Below are 18,393 nucleotides of genomic sequence, written 5' to 3' on the forward strand. Positions count from 1 at the left end.
GACGCTTGCAGGCCAGATCTCTGAAAGGCACACTGGATGGCAGGAAACACACTGCAAAGCCTGCTCTTGTACTCGTGACCACGGCCTAATGCTACCTCAGAGCTTCCGCTCACTGACCACCGTGGGTTCTCCCTGGACTCCAGCCTTCTGCTGCAGGGCGGAGTTATCTGTTTCACAGACATGCTGTGCCACAGATGGTTTTGAGAGATTTGTTAAGGTTGGGCGGAAAGAGAATGAAGGTCATCAGAAAAATACTAAGTAATAAGACAAGGTTGAAACCGACATCATCGACAAAGCAAGCAAATAAGAGCAAACAAGTCGATAAAAAGGAGGAGGAGGCAATGAGGGGACCCCGGAAGAGATCCCTTCACCCCCAGAATCTGGCTGAAGAGTCCAGCCAGCTGAAAAAGGAATATCAGTCCATTAGCAACAACGTGTGCTGTCAAGGCCATCTATGTAAAAACACTCCTTGTGTACAGAGATACTTCAGAGTGAATGTCAGAACAGCCATGCTTAAGGCCTTAGCACATGTGACCGAGGACAGCTTGGTGACCTGAGAACCTGAACATGTCTGAGACTCTCATGGAAACCCCAGGGTAAAAGGCATCTCTTCACCCGGCTGTTACTCATGGTTTGCCTTATCAGACTGTAATCCTGTTCAAGGCCCCCAGGAGACACCCTACAATCCCATTCAAAATACAGAAGTGGGGGAGAGTTATTGGAAACCTTTTGGGTCTAGTATCTTCAAGGAACCCAGACCCACATTTGAGCATGCACTATCTCTGCGTCTTTCTGTTAATTTTCATGTTTAAATCTTTGTTAAAATGTCTTCCTAACAGAGTTCAACTCCTTAGCCAGAAGATCAAGGCTAATAGTAGTTCCACCACTCCCCCCCACCCCAGGACCTATATGATGTATGGGTGAGGGAACAGCCCATCTCCACCCCCAAGAAGCTATCCTATGACCCACGAGCACACAGATTCTGAAAAGCACCTCAGACTGCCGCAGGTGCCAACTGGTGTCTTCTGCAGGTACAAACTGGTGTCTGCCCTCTGATAGCAAGAGTAAGGGGCCAGAGAAAGAAGTCACCTTAGCCTGCGCTACCAAGGACAACAGCTTCACAGTCAACAAGCAAGGGGGAGGGGAAAGGGAGAAGAGAGGAAGGGAAAGGAGGGGAGGGGAGGAAAAAAGAAAGGGGAGATCAAAGCAGTCAGGTGTTTCCATTTGTTAGGCTGACTGAGAAAGGGAAGGGGCCCTGTTTCTGGGTCTCTCTCTGGCACTGATCTGTCAGGCGACACTATTTGTCATTCTAATTTGTATCAAATTTGCACCCAGTCCCTAAGAAGAGTCCTTATTTTCATACAAATAGGAAAACTTGAGAGCTGAAATTTCTTGTGTTCTTATAAGATTCTGAAACCAATTCCATTACAGTAATAACAAGCCGAGAAATGGGATAATAATCTATTTCATCTTTTAAAAATGTCTTTTAAGATTTTATTTATTTATTTACTTATTTATTTATTTAGCTCAGTGACAGAGGCAAGCAAGAGCTATTAGAGAACCTCCAGATAACCTGTGGACACTGAAAGGACCACTGTTGTCTCTGGAAGCTAAGGGGTTAAGAAAGGAAAGGTCTGGGCTGGAGAGATGGCTCAGTGGTTAGGAGCACTGGTTGCTCTGTGTCTGAAGACAGCTACCGTATACTTACATATAATAATAAATAAATCAACCTAATGGTGTTAACTGGTGATGTGAAGCAACTCCGCAAAGCTGTCCTCTGACTTCCTCATGTAGCGTATGGATACCTAAACATGGATTTTTTTTATTTTATTTTAATTATTTCATACGTCATCTGAGCTGAGTTGGGCTATAGTGGCAGGATATGAGGTGAAGTTTTGATAGGGATGGAATTTGAGAATTCCAGGAATTGGGGTCATTTCAGGTTGGGAGGAGGAGAATTCCTGGAAACAGTGACAGGGTTGCCCTGGAAGGGAAGAGAGGGAAGCACAGGGCTTTCCTGTCCCCACCTCCAGGGCAGGCCTCCCTTGCCCGAGCATAGGAAGGCTGTCAACCCTGCAGTGTGAGTTCACAGTCAGAGAGATACTGTTTGGGTGGGATGTGTGTCTCTCACACCTTCCCACTGCACAGGGAAAAGCACAGGGCTTTCAGACACTCCCCTTCCCAGGGACCCACCCACTCTGAGAGCCTGTCTTCCATTAGCTGTTCGAAGCACACAGGAGAAAGCTCTTTAAATAATGCGCCAATATTTTCTCTGGCTTTATTTTTTGATGATTTTTCTCCATTTTATTCTATAAACTTCGCATACTATCATGAATAGGCAGAATTCGGTGACATGTGAGGTGTAGAGGGCTTCTCTGGGGCTTGTGGAGAGGACCGAGTGTAACATGGAAAGAGGCCGTGTTAGGCACAGTCTCCTGCGTAGACAGAGACGCTGTCACAAGAGGGTCATAGGACAAAGCATGGGGGCCAACAAGACCACGATGACACAAATCTTCAGTAGGCACCTGCCATCTTTCAAGATCATTCCACCACGAAATAGAAAAGGGTCGGACAGGGGACAGTAGGCTGTCTAGTCATTCTTCTACAAGAGTTGACCTGTGTGATGTAAGGGACTAGCTGGACTTTGTGCACATCACCCAATTATCTCAAGGATAAACAAGAAAGCTGGGCTTGACCACTTCTAGGTCTCAGCTGGGTCAAAGCTCAAGAGCTCTGTGCTCCAAAGTCTGGTTCACCCTGCCTCCTTCTCATAAATACACTGCCACACCCTACAGAGAGCCTAAGTGGCCAAAAAGGCCAGGGAACATCATGAACAGCACTGAAATATGATTGCTAAAGCACCCAGAAAGCTCAGACTGTCCCCAACGCCAGGGCACGGTGAGACAAGGTATATCACCAGCAACACCTAGTCACCCTATCCCTGGACAAAGACACATCAAGGACACCAAGTTCAAGAAACAATACATACTTTTCTTTTCCCTTCATTAGGAACTAAAAGCACAAAACAAGCCCCAGAAAGGCCATCACTCTGCCTGTGTGGAGAACTGCCTCCACTTCCTCCCGTGGATCCCCACTGTCAGATGTTCCTGCTGTGGTATTTGTAAATAACCAGCGCATATCTCCCATATACTTTGAATCGCTTCTACATTTCTCATACTCTCTACCCTAAACACTGTGTAAGTCACTTTTTGTGCTGTGTTGTGTAAGAAACAATGGTGGGGTATGTGGAGGGGGGGAACTACTATATATGTTCAATACCAACATCATTTTCCCCCAAATATTTCTGATTGGGGATTGGGAGACTCCATGAATCCAGAACCAGCAGAAGTGATAAAAATACACACAGACGAATTCCCAAACTGAGAGGAGGAAGATAAACCTCACCCGAATCCACTTTCCTCAAGCAGTCAGCCCTAGTGAGGGAGCCAGCTAAGTACCATGGAGATGCACTTGGTGATCATGATTAGATATTCCATGCAAATACCACCTCTGGCCAGCTGAATCAGCATCCGGCACTACGCCAACCTCCCAGGTGGCTCTGCAGAAGCCTGAGGGTGGTCCAGGTGCACACTTAAGTTTGAAAAGGATTTACCAGGCAGGCCTTCTGGCTCAGGCCTAGAATTCCAGCACTTAAGGGGCAGAGACAACACGACCACAAGTTCAAATCTGGTCTAGGAAACTTAGTGAGCCCCTGTCTCAAAAGAAAATATAAGGGGTGTGTTTTTAGTTGTTAAGCACTTACCTAGCATGCACAAGGCCAGGATCAATCCCCAGCACCCCTCCACACACCACCAAAGTTTACCAGGTTTTCCGGAAGCCCCCATACACACAAAAAAGCAAACATACCTAGCTCCAAATATGTCCTTTTTGGCGAGGTCGATTCCAGAAACAACTTTTACTCTGAGAATACGGGATTCTCCCTGTTAGAAAAGGGAAGGAAAAAAATAACAAGGTTAAAACTGATCCCGTAATAAACAGCTCTCTCGACTTGGTGCTTCAAGTCAGTAATTTCCACCCAGTCCAACACTGTAATATACTTCAGTTCATGCTTACGTAACTGCTGCTACAGCCATGTCCACAGGCCACACTGCAGCCATGCCATGCTAAGACTCAAGCCGGGATGGTGACGGACATATTATCCTAGCGCTCAGGAGGCAGAGGTAGGAGATTCACCACACATTCGAAGTCACCTTTGTCTACACAGTGAACTCCAGGCTAGTTAGGGATATATACTGAGACTCCATATAAAAAAAGAGAAAAACAAAGTCCAAATGGGTAGCTGGGAGGATAGCTCAGTCAGTAAAGAACTTGCCCTGCAAGCAGGAGGACCTGCGTTCAACTCCCAGGACCCACATTGAAGAAATGGGTTTGGTATGAGTTTGCAATCAAAGTGCTGGGAAGGCAGAGATGGGGTGGATCCTGAGGCTACTGAAGAGCAAACCTGGCTGATTTGCTGAATTATAGGCCAGTGGAAAACCAGGTCTTTAAAGAAAGGAAACCAAACCAAACTAAAACCAAACCAAACAAACGAACAAGGCATATTAAGGAACGACATTTGGCATATATACGACACAATGGAAAAAGATGTTAAGACTCTGGAAACTGATGCATCCTGATTAATCAAACCCAGATTTAATTCTAAGTAGCCAGGTCATTAACATCAATTACTTCTGATATTTGAGGAAATACTGCCCAGTTGTATCAAGATCACAATCACAGGGGACGCTGAGGCAATAGCTTCCAATGACCAAGTACCAAGATCACTATAAATAATTCCTTCTTTCAAGTGCATATATTTATAAATGTGGCCAGTGTTATCTCCTTAGAAAACAAAGTGTTTTTCAAAACTCAGTATTAGTAAGTGAAAATAATTCCCTGATTCCGATAAAGAGAGATCAAAAGCCTTACTCTGAAAGGTAACCTTCTCAGACTGGTTAGTCAGTCAGTTTTTCATCCACCCACCCAGTCAGCCATTTCCTCACTCCTTCTAGTATTTAAGTATCTCCTATGCCTCGGCACTGAACTTGGCCTTCAGATAAAAACAAGTCTACTGGAAAGAACAGACACCAGCACTTTGGTAGCAGGTGAAGGGTCAAAGGTTGCGGAACACCTGAGGATGGAGGAGGGCTGAACCAAGGTGACAGAAGTCTGAGTTTGGCTCACTATTAACATAAGCTGAAATAGAGGATCGCATCCAACAGGCCTAGGCTCAAATCAGATAGCAAATGGGAGAAAGACTGGATCTGAGTTAGAGACACCGGAACTGACCAGCACAGACCTGGAGATTGGTAATGATTGGCAACGGTCTGCAGAAAGTTATCCAAGAACAAAATAGAAGCAATGACTAGGAATGGAGCCCTTGTGACACAAGTACTGAGCAACAAGAGAGACACAACCAAAACCTCATCTCCTGAGGAAGAAACACCTGCGTGATCATGTGATGATAAAGGAAAAAAACAGGATAAAACCAAAGGTGGATCGAACCTATCTAGCCACAGACTGCTGTACTTATGGACAACTAGAACACATGCTTGAGATGGCTTGCACCCCAGGAGCCTTCCAGCCACCCCTGCATCCATCCCCTATCCCACCCTGCCTTGCTCCCTCCCTGACATAACACGGCCTCCCCACAAATACAGAGGAGAACACAAGAAAGTAAAGGAAGATGTTCTCTTCCTATCTGTGCTGGAGGGATCAGCTTGGTAGTACTTTGCCAGAACTGGGTTCATTCCCCAACAGCTTCCCAAGCAGTTACCAAAGAACCTCCGAATGTGCAGGGACAGCCCTGACCTATCTCTTATATACTTTACAGATCTCGGGTCTCAAGAATTCTTTCTTTTGGCACATGGTATTCTATGGATAGAAGCTCTATTCTCTCTCTCCTGTTCTTTGCTTTTGGTCATGTGGTGCCTCCCAGAGCCTGCTGATATAGAGAGATGACACAGTGAACCTAGTTTTTACATACGGATCAAAAATCGGGCACCATGCCTCTGCAGAATTCTTTGTATGCCTAAGAAGTGTGTGTGGCCTGCTAGAGCCCGATGCATACAAATTGAGTACTATCCAAGTACCTCTCAAACAAACAGGTCCATGCCAGATCCTGAGGGGGACAAGGAGTCTCAATATAAATACTAGAGCCAAGAAGTCTCCTAAATGTAGCCATACTGAAGGTGAGGGTGAGTGTGTGTGTGTGTGTGTGTGTGTGTGTTGAGAAGGTGGGAGGTTCTGTGCCTGTGATGGTGGATGTGGAGGAGATGAAGGGATACTGTTTAGGATGGAGGGCAAGGCACTAATGCTCACATACCGCAGGGTAGAAGATAAAGAGGCTGGTGAGAAACTGCTCACCCAGCTCTAGGGAGTTTCAGACATCCGGAGTGGAGTCCTGCTCAGCAAAGATTATTTGATAGGGACTTTAGCCAAACTGTCACCAGGACTGAAGTAGCAAGATGAGGCAAGTTCACACCTGGACTCCCAGTATCTCCATTCCCTTTGAGTGAATGGGCTAACCAGAGTGGCCTTCTTCTTAAATTAAGCAAAAATCACGCAACATTGATATGATAAATGCTGAAAGATAAACTCGGAATAAAGAGAAAGCTAGGCTTTTCTACAGAAATCAGGTCTTTCACTTAGTAAATGTGAATACATGTGAAAGGAAGATACTGAGGTCAACCTGCCCTGCAGCCTAGCTTCCCCTGCTTTCGAAAGCACCTCCCATAAGCCCTCGTAATACAGGAAGTCACAGCCCAACAGAAGCCTGCTAAAAGGATTAGTATCTCTAAATCCCCTAAAATTTAAATTTCATTCATGTGCTTTGACAGAATCTCATTTGTGAATCAATCCAAAAAAAAAAAAAAAAAAAAAAGCAAATCTTAGAGGAGAATGGGGAGAGTGAGCAGAATGTAGAACTTGCCCCAGCAAAGGCGAGGACCTGAGTTCAGACCCTCGGAGCCCAGGTAGAGTCTGAAACCCCAGTGTTCCTACTCAGGATGGAAGACAGAACCCAGGAGCTCACAGAAGACCTAGCACCTAGCACGAGGATGCAGAGATTTCAAAGCCAACGGCTGTTCTCTGATCTCCACATGTGTACCTTGTCACACATATGCACGGACCCCCTCATATACAAATGCACATGCACCCCCTTGTTTGTATACATACACAGTGCACTCACACATACACACACACACACACACACACACGTGCTGAAAGATCTTTTAAGTCACAGACAAGTATAAATACTATATAATTATCATATAATGGTATAATATCATTATAATAGGCATAAAAGTGCTAGAGAGATGGCTCAGGCAAACAGGACAACCTGAGTTGGGATCCCTCGAATCCAACACATATGTAAACAAAACAAAACAGAACAAAACAAAACAAAGCACTCTGGGTACAACAAGTTACCTGCAATCTCAGTGCTGTTGAAGTAGAGATGAGACGGATCCTGGGGGATCCTAGCCAAACCCATTCAGTGAGACACCTAGTCTCAAAGATAAGCTACAAAGTTATCAAAGAAGAAACCCTGCATGGACTTCAGCCCTCCACACATGTACCTGCACACACATGTGTCCTTACATGTAAACATGAAAAAATGGCTGCTTGTTTTGAATTCCAACCAGAACTTGAAGTAAAGATTCCCAGAGTCAGCTCACCAACCTCTGGGCTCTGGGACAAAGACCTCACAGAACCTATCCTCTTCCCCTGCCTTCTCACCTACCCCCGCCCCCCACTGCCCCTCGGATGTGGGAGTGCCTAGAGTCTGAACCCAGAGTTCCAGCCAGAACTTAGGATCAACAGATTACCCAATCTTTATCAGAGACCTTTTTTGCAACAGATGGGAATTAACATGAGTCTCACAGTTAGATAATGTGTAGAGAGTGAGACTTTGCCACAGAGTTTCACAGCTAGATAATGTGCAGAGAGTGAGAGACTTGGCTCATTCAGTCCTGAACAGGGTGTCGTTGTCAGACCCTTCCCTCTAATACTCGGGCATTTATGTGAAAGACAACGTGTAGTGACTGAAGGTGCCAAAGGTGATGGGTAGCTCTGAGGAAACAACATATTCCAGATATAACAGAGAGTGTGTGTGTGTGTGTGTGTGTGTGTTTTGTTTCTCTTAAAAGAGAAAAAATTTGAAGTTGGATGGGTAGGAAGGTAGTAGAGGGTTTGGGAGGAGTTGGGCAAAGGAAAGATTATGATCAAACTACAGTGTGTGTAATCCTCAAAAAAATAAATTAAAAATATTTTAAAAAGAGTTCTCAGAGAACTCACGAATCCAAAAGAGGCAGAAAGGCAGTCTGGAAACACACAACTTCTGATGCTGGCAGACAGTGCTTTAGAGACATCATGACAGGCAGGGAAGCAGTGGATCAAGGCAGGTGGTGGAATGATGAACGGAAGGCCACCCTGAGGGGAAGACACGGGAGTGAAGACCTGGGAAGCCGTGTTGAGGGTGAACAGGAAGCTTCAGGTGGGGCTGACAGCGGGCCTGGGGACACGTGGACACACCAGTGAAGAATGTGCCCAGAAGGGCACTGTGGTGTGGGGAGGTCAGAGACCAGACAGGAATCTTTAGAAGGGGGTGGACGGCTGGGCCGCGGTGGCGCACGCCTGTAAGCCCAGCACTCTGGGAGGCAGAGGCAGGCGGATTTCTGAGTTCGAGGCCAGCCTGGTCTGCAAAGTGAGCTCCAGGACAGCCAGGGCTATACAGAGAAATCCTGTCTCAAAAAAAAAAAAAAAAAAAAAAAAACCAAAATAAATAAATAATAAACAAACAAACAAAACCAAAACCAGAAGGGGGTGGACGTTACACCAATCATTTTGGTGGATGTGCTAAACCGTGTGTCAATCATGGTTTACACAGAAAGGAGGTAGAGAGAGAAGGAGCTGGGGCTTCCAGCAGGGTGGATATAGAAGTAACCCAGACAGCAAACAAGAGCACATTCAGCAGGGCATGGCGGTGTGTCCGTCATTCCATTACTCAGAGGCTAAGGGATGTACTCAAGGGTTCCAGGCCAACAGGGACACTGCAGTTAAACACTGCCACAAACAAACCAAGTCATAAAGTCCACGATGAAATATCTGATCCCAGCCTGGCATGGTGGCTTACGGCTTAACCCAAGCACTCGAGAGGCAGTGGCAGGTGAATCTCCGTGAGTTTAAGGCCAGACTGCTCTATGTAGTGGGTTCCAGGACAGTCGGGGCTACATCCAGATCCAACAACAACAACAACAACAACAACAAAGAATCAAACAACCAAAATAAAAATGAGCTAAGAGTCAAGCAAATAGTTAATATGCTGTTTCCTTTTTCTACCAAGACACATAACTAGACTACATTTCCCAGCCTTCCGTGTGGTTAGGGAGATGTCATATGATTAAGTTCTGGCCAATGGACTCTTAGAAGAAACGATGAGGGCTTCTGTCAAAGATTCATAAGCCATCCCTACTGGACACACACTGTTTGCTTCTCCATCCCTCTACTAAATGGAGAAAAACATGCATGATGCTCTGGAAAGGGAAACTTCATTGAGAGAGTCAAAAGAGGCCTCCCACCCCCCAATTCCGTGACCTGCTACCCCTCCCTGATAAGATCAGCATCCCACTGAAAACCAAAAACTGAAGCAGCATTGAGCCTGCCTTTCTAGTCAGCATGTTACTGTGTAGTTTTGTTTTGTTTTGAGGCAACCACAAGGCTAAAGAGATTGCCCTGCTGGAAGAGGAGACTCAGAGTTGAGTCCGATCCCTGATCCCACAAGATGGCAGTAGAGAGCTGACTCCTGAGTTGTCCTCTGACCTCAACACACCAACTTCAATAGGCACATATACACTTTTTTTTTTTTTAAGGTCAATATTTCTATGTAGCAAAGTATCCAGGAAAGATGTCATATACTGATTTGCTTCTGGATAGTGGCTAATGTTTTCTAGTTTTGTAGTTTTGTACTTGTAGTTTTATCTTTGAAACAAACTTTCTCTTTTCTCCTCCCCCTCCCCCCCAACACTTGCCTGAGGTTGTAGCTCCATCCAGCACTTGCATGGCCAGTACCATGAGGAACGAAATGGGGGGAAACTCCAACTTTTACAGAAGTCTCAGCCCAAACAAAAGATAAAGGAAATTAAAAAAACAAAAAACAAAAACAAAACAAAAACAAAAACAAAAAAAACACAAAACGTTAAGTCACAGGTAAAGGACCCATCCGGTTTGCTGCATTCCTAAAATGAATACGCCCTCTCTACCAAACAAAAACAAACCCAGGAGCTATTGTTCTGTTTTACCAATTCACAAAGATCATCTAGGGATGACGGTATGAAATTGTATGCACTATGCAGCCAGCAGGTAAGAAATGGGGAGAGAGAGGAGGACCTTTTATTGAACACTGTTTACAAGCAGAGGCTGTAAGCTTGTCGCTCTCCAAAGCTCAAGCAAAGAGTGTTACACAATAAAAATCATTTTTTAAACAGTAAAGACTTCTTATCTCTGTTTCCTCAAAATGACAAACTAAATACAGATAAGCAGCCAGCAGCATGGAGCACCGAAGCAGGTAAAAGGTATGTGACTAATTTACCACATGCAGTGGGCCTCGGGCTGAATGACTGCACCTTCTGAAGCATGCTTATTACTTTCATAAAAATCTATGTGTGATATTTTGGTCCTTATTTATGACTTTAGTGGAATCAAATATTTAACTAAGGTGGCTTGACATGGACAATAAAAAATATTATTCAGAGACAGACGGCACAATCCAGAAAGAGGCAGGCACAGAGAAGGTCAGACCAAAGCCAAGTTTCCATGTCTCTTCCTGTTGTTAATCTCCTGTTCTGCATGGCTGTTATTTAACAGGGGTGATCCCAGATACTCTCTGCATGTGGGACTTTCCTGAACACCGACGGCGAGCATTTTAAATATGGAAGTGGTACCAGATGATGCCCACTGATAAAGTCTCTGAAATGCCTCATCTGTCAAAACCCCCCTCCTGGCAAACAAAACAAAAGAAGCAGCTCAAATCTACCCAAAACTCCCAGGGATGGGATCTGCCTCTGACTTTTCCCTTGATAGTGACTTCTTATCTACTAGTGTCACCTATAACAGCAGCTGCTGTCTCTGAAAGAATGTGATAGGCAGGCTGGGAAATCACCTTCTTCTTTCATGGGGAGCCAGCAGTGACCAGTGGCCTCACGTACACCAGCTGTCCACATGGATAAGGAAGTCCTAAGTCAGGGATCTTACTATCTTGCTCATTATCCCCTTTATTATTTATGTATTTGTCTTCCCTACCCTCTGGCGTATTCGTAAATCCAGTCAGTACTTGGGACACTGTAGAGCCATCTGTGGACTAGAAGACACCACCACCATTCTCCACAGACTGCACACAACGGCATGCAACTTTAGTTACATTTTAGAGTAAGCTAGCATATGGGAGCCACCCTCTTAGCACCCGGGAGCTTGTCATTCCTTTGTCTTTGTATCCCTGCCTCAAACCTCAGACAAAATCATGTGCTATATATTTTTGGAAGACATCTTTTTGTTGTTGTTTTTTTGGGTTTTTTTTTTTTGTTTGTTTTTTTGAGACAGGGTTTCTCTGTGTAGCCCTGGCTGTCCTGGAGCTCACTCTGTAGACCAGGCTGGTCTCGAACTCAGAAATCCGCCTGCCTCTGCCTCCCAAGTGCTAGGATTAAAGGCGTGCACTACCACTGCCCAGAAACATTTTTTTTTTTAAGAACAGTTCCAGATTCACAACACAAGTGAATGAAAAGTCCAGGGGTCTCCTCCAGGCTACCTACTTTCCTAGGATACTCATATACAGTCTCCCCCAGTGCCAACTTCCTGAATCTTTGACACTTGTTACCAGAGATCCAATTGTGAAAATACATAGGGCCTTGCAGAATCTGCAACTTACGTGAGTGTTCACGCTGAACGATGTGTCATCAGTGTGTGTGCACGAAGAAGTACAGCCCTTCCTTATCCCCTTATCCGTGTTTTAAATAGAATCCTAAATACCCCCTCCCCATATCACACACATTACCTTCATCTGCATCCTTCCCCTTTTGGCTCCGCCCTAATTACTGACCTCTACGCCTTTTCCACTATTAATTTCCAAGGCAGGTTTCAGGAACATCTCTGCAACTTTGCCCCTGGGTTCTCCACTCTGCCTGTCTAAAGTCACATTCGGCTACTATATCCAAGGCACGTTTAGCCCTGAGGGGGTCACACACTGCTGAACAATTTCTGACCTCCTACAACTGTGGAGTTAATATGGAGACAGTTATCTTTTCCATGGGAGTGGCTAGAGGGGGAAAGAAGGAAGACACAGAGTAGAGAATGGGGAAGGCCCAGTGCCTGGACTCCAGCTCCAAGAGTAGCACCACCAAGTCCCAACTCACAGGACCAGCTCCTCCAGTGCCAGCCCACGGTTAGCCCATCACAGGACACACAGTCAAGTGCAGCTCTACAACACTGTGAACCAGTCACAGCTGAAGGACACGGTATCTGAAAACTGCAGGAAGTATAGGACTCCATACACCAAAAACTCCTTGACCTTGCCCAGAGAACAGTCTTTCTCACACCAAGTCGGTACGGCTAACAAGTAGGAGAAAGAAAGAGAATGTCTCTTCAGAGCAAGACTGGCCTCTAATGGAACAGCCCAAGAGCACTCTGCCTCCATACACTGTAGGAAATGTTTAAAATATGCCTGCGGATTCTGGGCATTCTTTTCTTCCTTTTCCCTGACAGTGAGGACTTGAGCCTAATATTTCTTTTCCAGTAGAATATACAGGATGTAACAGAGTGTAACTTTGAAGAATAGGTCATGGGACCCCCTGCCTCACCCTGCCACCTCACAAGGGAACAGAAGCAGCCAGGCGTTATGAAAGTTTTGTATGGAGAGAAACTGAGGCCTCCTCTCTACAGCCATGAGATTGAGCCAGCACTACATTTTGAATATGGAATGTTCCTCAAAGACCAGTGTGTAAAAGCTATAAATGTGTCGTCAGTCACTGGCGGTGCTGTGAGGTGAATGGACACGTAGTAGGTGGGACCGGTACATATTCCCCCACAATGCACTGTGTCACCACATGCCAAAGCAATGGGACTGAAACCTCCCAAACTGAGGACTACCTATGCATATACAGATATACATCACATATATTTGCATATATATATCATATGTATATATTTCCTTTTTTGGCTGGTTATCTCAGCAACAGGGAGCTAACATACTTAAAACCTAATCTTCAATTTCAGGCACATCTTCAATGTGAGAATCACTGCAGGCCTCTGAACAGGCTCTTGTGGGAGGGAGGAAGGTAAGGAGGAGAAAGGTCAGTGAGGATTAGAACTTAGAACGTGCCAGAAGTGCTGCCTCATGGACTTCAGCAACCTGGGAATGAGACCAGCCCAGTGCAACTGCATGGTCAAGGGTCCGTGCTTCTTCTACAGTTCTACAGACCTGCATGCTCGCAAACCAATGGCTCTAAAGCCCTGTAACAGTGACATTTTGTTGCACATAGACACGTCAAGAATCACTGTACACTCAGCGCCCCACACTGGACGTGACTGGGGGCTGGAGAGATGGCTCAGGGGTTAAGAACACTGACTGTTCTTCTGAAAGTCCTGAGTTCAAATCCTAGCAACTACATGGTGGCTCACGACCACCCATAATGAGATCTGAAACCCTCTTCTGGAGTGTCTGAAGACAGCTACAGTGTACTTACATATAATAAATAAATAAATCTTTAAAAAAAATTAACAAGTGTGACAAAGCCTGGAGACGTGAGCCAGTCAGGCTCTGCGGGCCGGGCATGCTGCCAAACCTGACAGTCCATGCTCAGTCCCTGGGAACTACATGGTAGAAGGAGAGAACCAATTTCCCAAGTTGTCCTCTGGCCTGCATGTATGCACCATGGTGCATGCAGGCACACATGGTAAATATAATTTTAGAGGAGGAGGAGGAGGAGAAGCAGAAGCAGGAGGAGGAGGAGGAGGAGGAGGAGGAGGAGGAGGAGGAGGAGGAGGAGGAGGAGGAGGAGGAGGAGGAGGAGGAGGAGGAGAAGGAGAAGGAGAAGGAGAAGGAGAAGGAGAAGGAGAAGGAGAAGGAGAAGGAGAAGGAGAAGGAGAAGGAGAAGGAGAAGGAGAAGGAGAAGGAGAAGGAGAAGAAGAAGAAGAAGGCGACGACGATGAAGACGACTGGAAAGCTGCTTTGTGAGTCCAGCACAACAACCCAGTAAGGTCACCAAGTCACCTGCAGTATTCAAGGAAGAGGAAGCGGGGAACAAAAAAGCAGGTAAAGATCCCAACTGGGGCCACTGGCCCTTTTATGAGAACTGTCAACATTCTGGAACATTCTCAGAGGAAACGGGCTGGCAGGAAGTCAGAACTGAAACTCACGTTGACCAAAAACTGTTGAGGGAAGAGCGAGATTGCTGCCAAGCTACCTCCGGGGACCCTGGCAAGAAGGGAGAAGCTGTGCTCCAAGAGAAACCGAATACGAGACACGGTGGTCTTCTGGGAACTGACTGTGTCCAGCGAGGGCCTGCTGAGGCCACAGCCGCGGCACCCCTGTCAGAAAAGCTCTGTAGCAGTGAGCAGCAAACTCCCCCAACTGCTCTCAACTATGACTAATCTTCCTGTTCATCCGGGGCTAGTATCGCTGGACCTGCAGTGAATGACACAAAGAACTCAATACTCTTTGACCCCTGACTTCAAAGCACTCACGTGATATTTCTTCCCGCAAAGACAACACTAGATGCCTTTGTGTCTGGCTCAGAGCAAAGCACAGCCTGGCATTCAAAGTGGCTAACCTGAGTTCTTGGCCCGTGTCTCTGTCCTACATCATCCCACCCATAAGCTCCATCCCTTGGGAAAAGAGAGCTTAGCAGGTGAGGTGAGAGCCAGGGGAAGGCTGAGGAGGGAGTGGGGGCTGGGCTCAGTACTATGACAAGAAATAGTCCCCCACTGAGCCTTAGCAAGAATGAAAGGTCTACAGCTACGCAGAGTGCTTAGAGGGGGGAAAAAAGACTTGCCATGCAGTTAAGAAGACCTGAGTTTGAATCTCTAGAACTCAAGCAAAAACCAGGTGCAGCAGTGCATGTCTGCTGTCCTGGTGCTGCCATCTGGGGATGTGAGGCAGAGAGAAGAAAATCCCTGGATGCTTGCCTGGTGGTGTTCACAGCAGTGCACAGCAGGAGACGCCACCTCAGTCAAGGCAGAAGACAAAACCTCAGTCCTCAAGGGAAAGTTTCCTAGGATCGCCTACGGCACCACAGCACAGGGGTGCACACGCCGACACAGATGGATGATGGGTGATGAGGTAGATAGACAGACAGATAGACAGCTCAAGCTAAACCCAGTGGAAAAGATGTCTATTTCCAGCTATCTTGGAAGCTGCGTCAGAAGGGTCGCAAATGAAAGGCCACCCTAGGCCCCTTGGTGAGACCTTGCTTCAAAACTAGAAAGTAAAAAGAGGGGTGCAGACACAGCTCGTTGTAACAGCGGCTGCCAGTCATGGTGCTTGGTTGGAATATACAGAGCTCGATTAGAATGCACAAGTGCAGTCTGGTCGGAACACATGATGCCTGGTCAGAATACACCCCGAATGAAGAGCACACTCCCGGGGGACACGGAGTTTGGCAGCGACCCCCAGCTAGAAACATCAAATCGTCACATGTCAGAAGTCCACAGTGAATCAGAGATTACGTCAGAGTAGAGGAGGCAGTCGCCGAACAAGACCGTAGATCGAAGGAGCCCATGAACATCCCAACTCAAATGTCTGCTTTCTTCGGTTAATTAAAAATTCTTTTTAACCGGATAGTTGGTCGGACTCCCTGTAAAAGGCTTTCAAAGGATCTGCTTGTCAATGGTTCTTTTGTTCCGTCCCTCTAATCAGAAGACAGGAAACATTTTTGAGTTCCTCTGAGATCAATGAGAATCATCTTGTGTTTACAGTTCTAAAAATGACCGTAATAAACAACAGAACAGTGTTACAGTCCAAAGCTATTAGCTCAGGAGCTAAAATTCTGCATGTTTCATGGCAGATGTGAGTGACCTCTCATAAAAATTGAGGTCTGGGTTGGAATGTGTAGTCTAAACAAAAAAGAATGGAAAGGGGCCAGGGTCCCAAAGGCCCTCAAGAAGATGCCTCTGGGCCTCAGAGATAAAACTCATCAAGAAGTATGACTCTGCTTAGAGCGGCACACATGTGTGCACGGCCCAAGAGCCTTGGCCAAGTGTCGGGAGTGGCTCTTCCACCGAGGAACCGCAGAGATGGGAAGGCACTGGGGTGAGGGCAAGTGTCCTCACTGTGGGTGAACTGCAGTTCAACGCAGGGTGCCTGCTGTGCATGGGCTCAGAGCTTCATGACTGGCAGACCACAGAGCCCCTTGCCACTGCCTCTCAAGTACTCTACTTCCCACTGGACTGGCCCCTCCGTAGTCATATACTTCCTACACTTCAGACAGCCACCTGCTTCCACCAGGCCCTATTCTGACCATACAACATGACTGACAACTCCCCCTTACTTACACACATACACACACACACACCCTATAGGCGGTGCCCAAGTGGCCTATGTTGGCATCACAGATGTTCTGTTTCTTTAGTCACACAGATAATCCTCTAATTTATTCCTATCACTACCTCATTTGCTGCTGGGTTCACGTTTAGAATGTAATTCCGTCCTAGTTCCTGGATCTGTGTGATGCCCTTGGGGAGCCCATATCCACATATGAGCTACAGCTGGAAGCCATTCCGTGCCAATCCACTATGACCAGGAGGAAGGCAAGCGGGGAAACCAGGTTTCAGGACCTGAGACCCAGGGACAGCACCAGTTACCTGGGCTTTCCCACTGGCTCTATGAAGTCATATCCACAGTCACTGAGAGACACTTCCATTGTTCTCTGGTGGACGTCAAAGACAAATGCACATCCCAACCCTGCAGACAAAATGTTATGCTTCTGACTATTACATACAGGTGCAACTGCTGGTGGCCATGCTTCTGCAGATCTGCCCCTTTGCTACAGAGCTCAGTTGGCTTGCCTTGTGATAGTCAGCACAACCTCACCTGTGTTTGAACAGCCTTTCTAGGGCCCTAGGCCAGGAAAGTCCTTCTTCCATGACCCCCATAGTAACCCATCCCTCTCCCAGTCCTTCCTTTTCAGTGTTCTCCAAAGAGCTCTCCCCCTGAAGATGAAGGCCATAGAGCAGCCCATAGGGATAAGGAGTCACATGCAACCTCTCATGGCCAGAGAGCCAGCCCTAAGGTGCCCCTGGCGTGGCTCAGCACAAGACTGTCCTCCCAGATTCTGGCAGAGAATGGACGGAGCACCTGAGATTGCAGGGAAGTTGACTAGATGATGCTGATGTGAAGGAAAGTAAGAGAGTGAAGTTATAGACACAGCAGAATTTACAAGAGTTCCACTGTGTCCAGGTGCCAGCTCCTATCCAAATTACACCCATTAGAAATGCTAGCAAGGTCCTGGGGAGAGTCCCAGGGTTCTGTGATTAGATCCATCCAGCACAATGCCCTGAGCTAGGAGAGCATAGAAGGGAACACAACTAGCAGGCTAATACAATCCGCACTGGATCTACAAACTGGGTAAGGTATCAGATGACCACATCAGAACCCAGAAGGCTCTCATCAGACTGGGTAAAGGGCGAAGCCGCACAGGCTGGGTTCTGCGGTGGGGTTTGCAATGACGGCCTGCTTCAGGGCAGAAGAAACAAAGCGGGCGCTTGTAGAATCTTGGGGGCTTTGTGGTCTCAGGGTCTAACATGACTGAGTGGCAGGACAGGGGTGCCTTTTGGACGACTCCCAGGCCAGACCAAGGGCTTTCATTCCAGCATGACGTTTAAAACCTAAGAGCCATGATTTAAGATGAACACTGTTGGTTTGCTACTCTTTTTGTTTTTTTTTAAATAGAATGAAATATACACAATAGAACCAAGCCAGTCTATGAAAGGATGGCAGTGTTCGGTACGTACAGGTGTGACCGACAGTCCAAAATAGACTGACACATAAAAAAAACCCCCGCCAGAACATTGTGTGAGGCCGACAGCCTTTATACAAGAAGGAGAGGAGGAAGCTGTTACCCACACAAATATTTACTTGCAAGTTCATAACGAAAACTTAGTAAGGACACGAGAACCTGGTGACGCTGGAAGAGTCTGGGGTCGGAGGTGGCAGGAAAGACAAGATTTCTCCCTGTGTAGCCTTCTTGACTCTTTGAAATTAAAACCATCAAATTATATTAAGAACTTAAAAAAAAAAAAAAAAAAAAAAAAATGTGCTGAGCATCCAGGATAGTTAATAACCAAAATAACAAAAGGTATTTTTAGGATGGTATGAAAGGGGCTAGAGGGGTGGCTCCTCGACTAAGA

The 18,393-nt window shown here is 46.4% G+C and overlaps 1 protein-coding gene across 5 annotated transcripts in view; it reads right to left on the reverse strand.

Moving 5' to 3' along the window:
- The window catches only part of Nedd4l (NEDD4 like E3 ubiquitin protein ligase), a 322,257-nt gene that overhangs the window by 214,674 nt on the left and 89,190 nt on the right, over nucleotides 1-18,393 (reverse strand). For all 5 annotated transcript variants that reach the window (XM_052201459.1, XM_052201451.1, XM_052201449.1 and 2 more), the window contains exon 2: nucleotides 3,868-3,941. In XM_052201459.1, the coding sequence (XP_052057419.1) occupies nucleotides 3,868-3,941 (74 nt within the window). The remainder of the gene's footprint in view (nucleotides 1-3,867; nucleotides 3,942-18,393) is intronic.

This window comes from Apodemus sylvaticus, chromosome 13 (genome assembly GCF_947179515.1).
Source record: "Apodemus sylvaticus chromosome 13, mApoSyl1.1, whole genome shotgun sequence".
Classification (NCBI taxonomy): Eukaryota; Metazoa; Chordata; class Mammalia; order Rodentia; family Muridae; genus Apodemus; species Apodemus sylvaticus.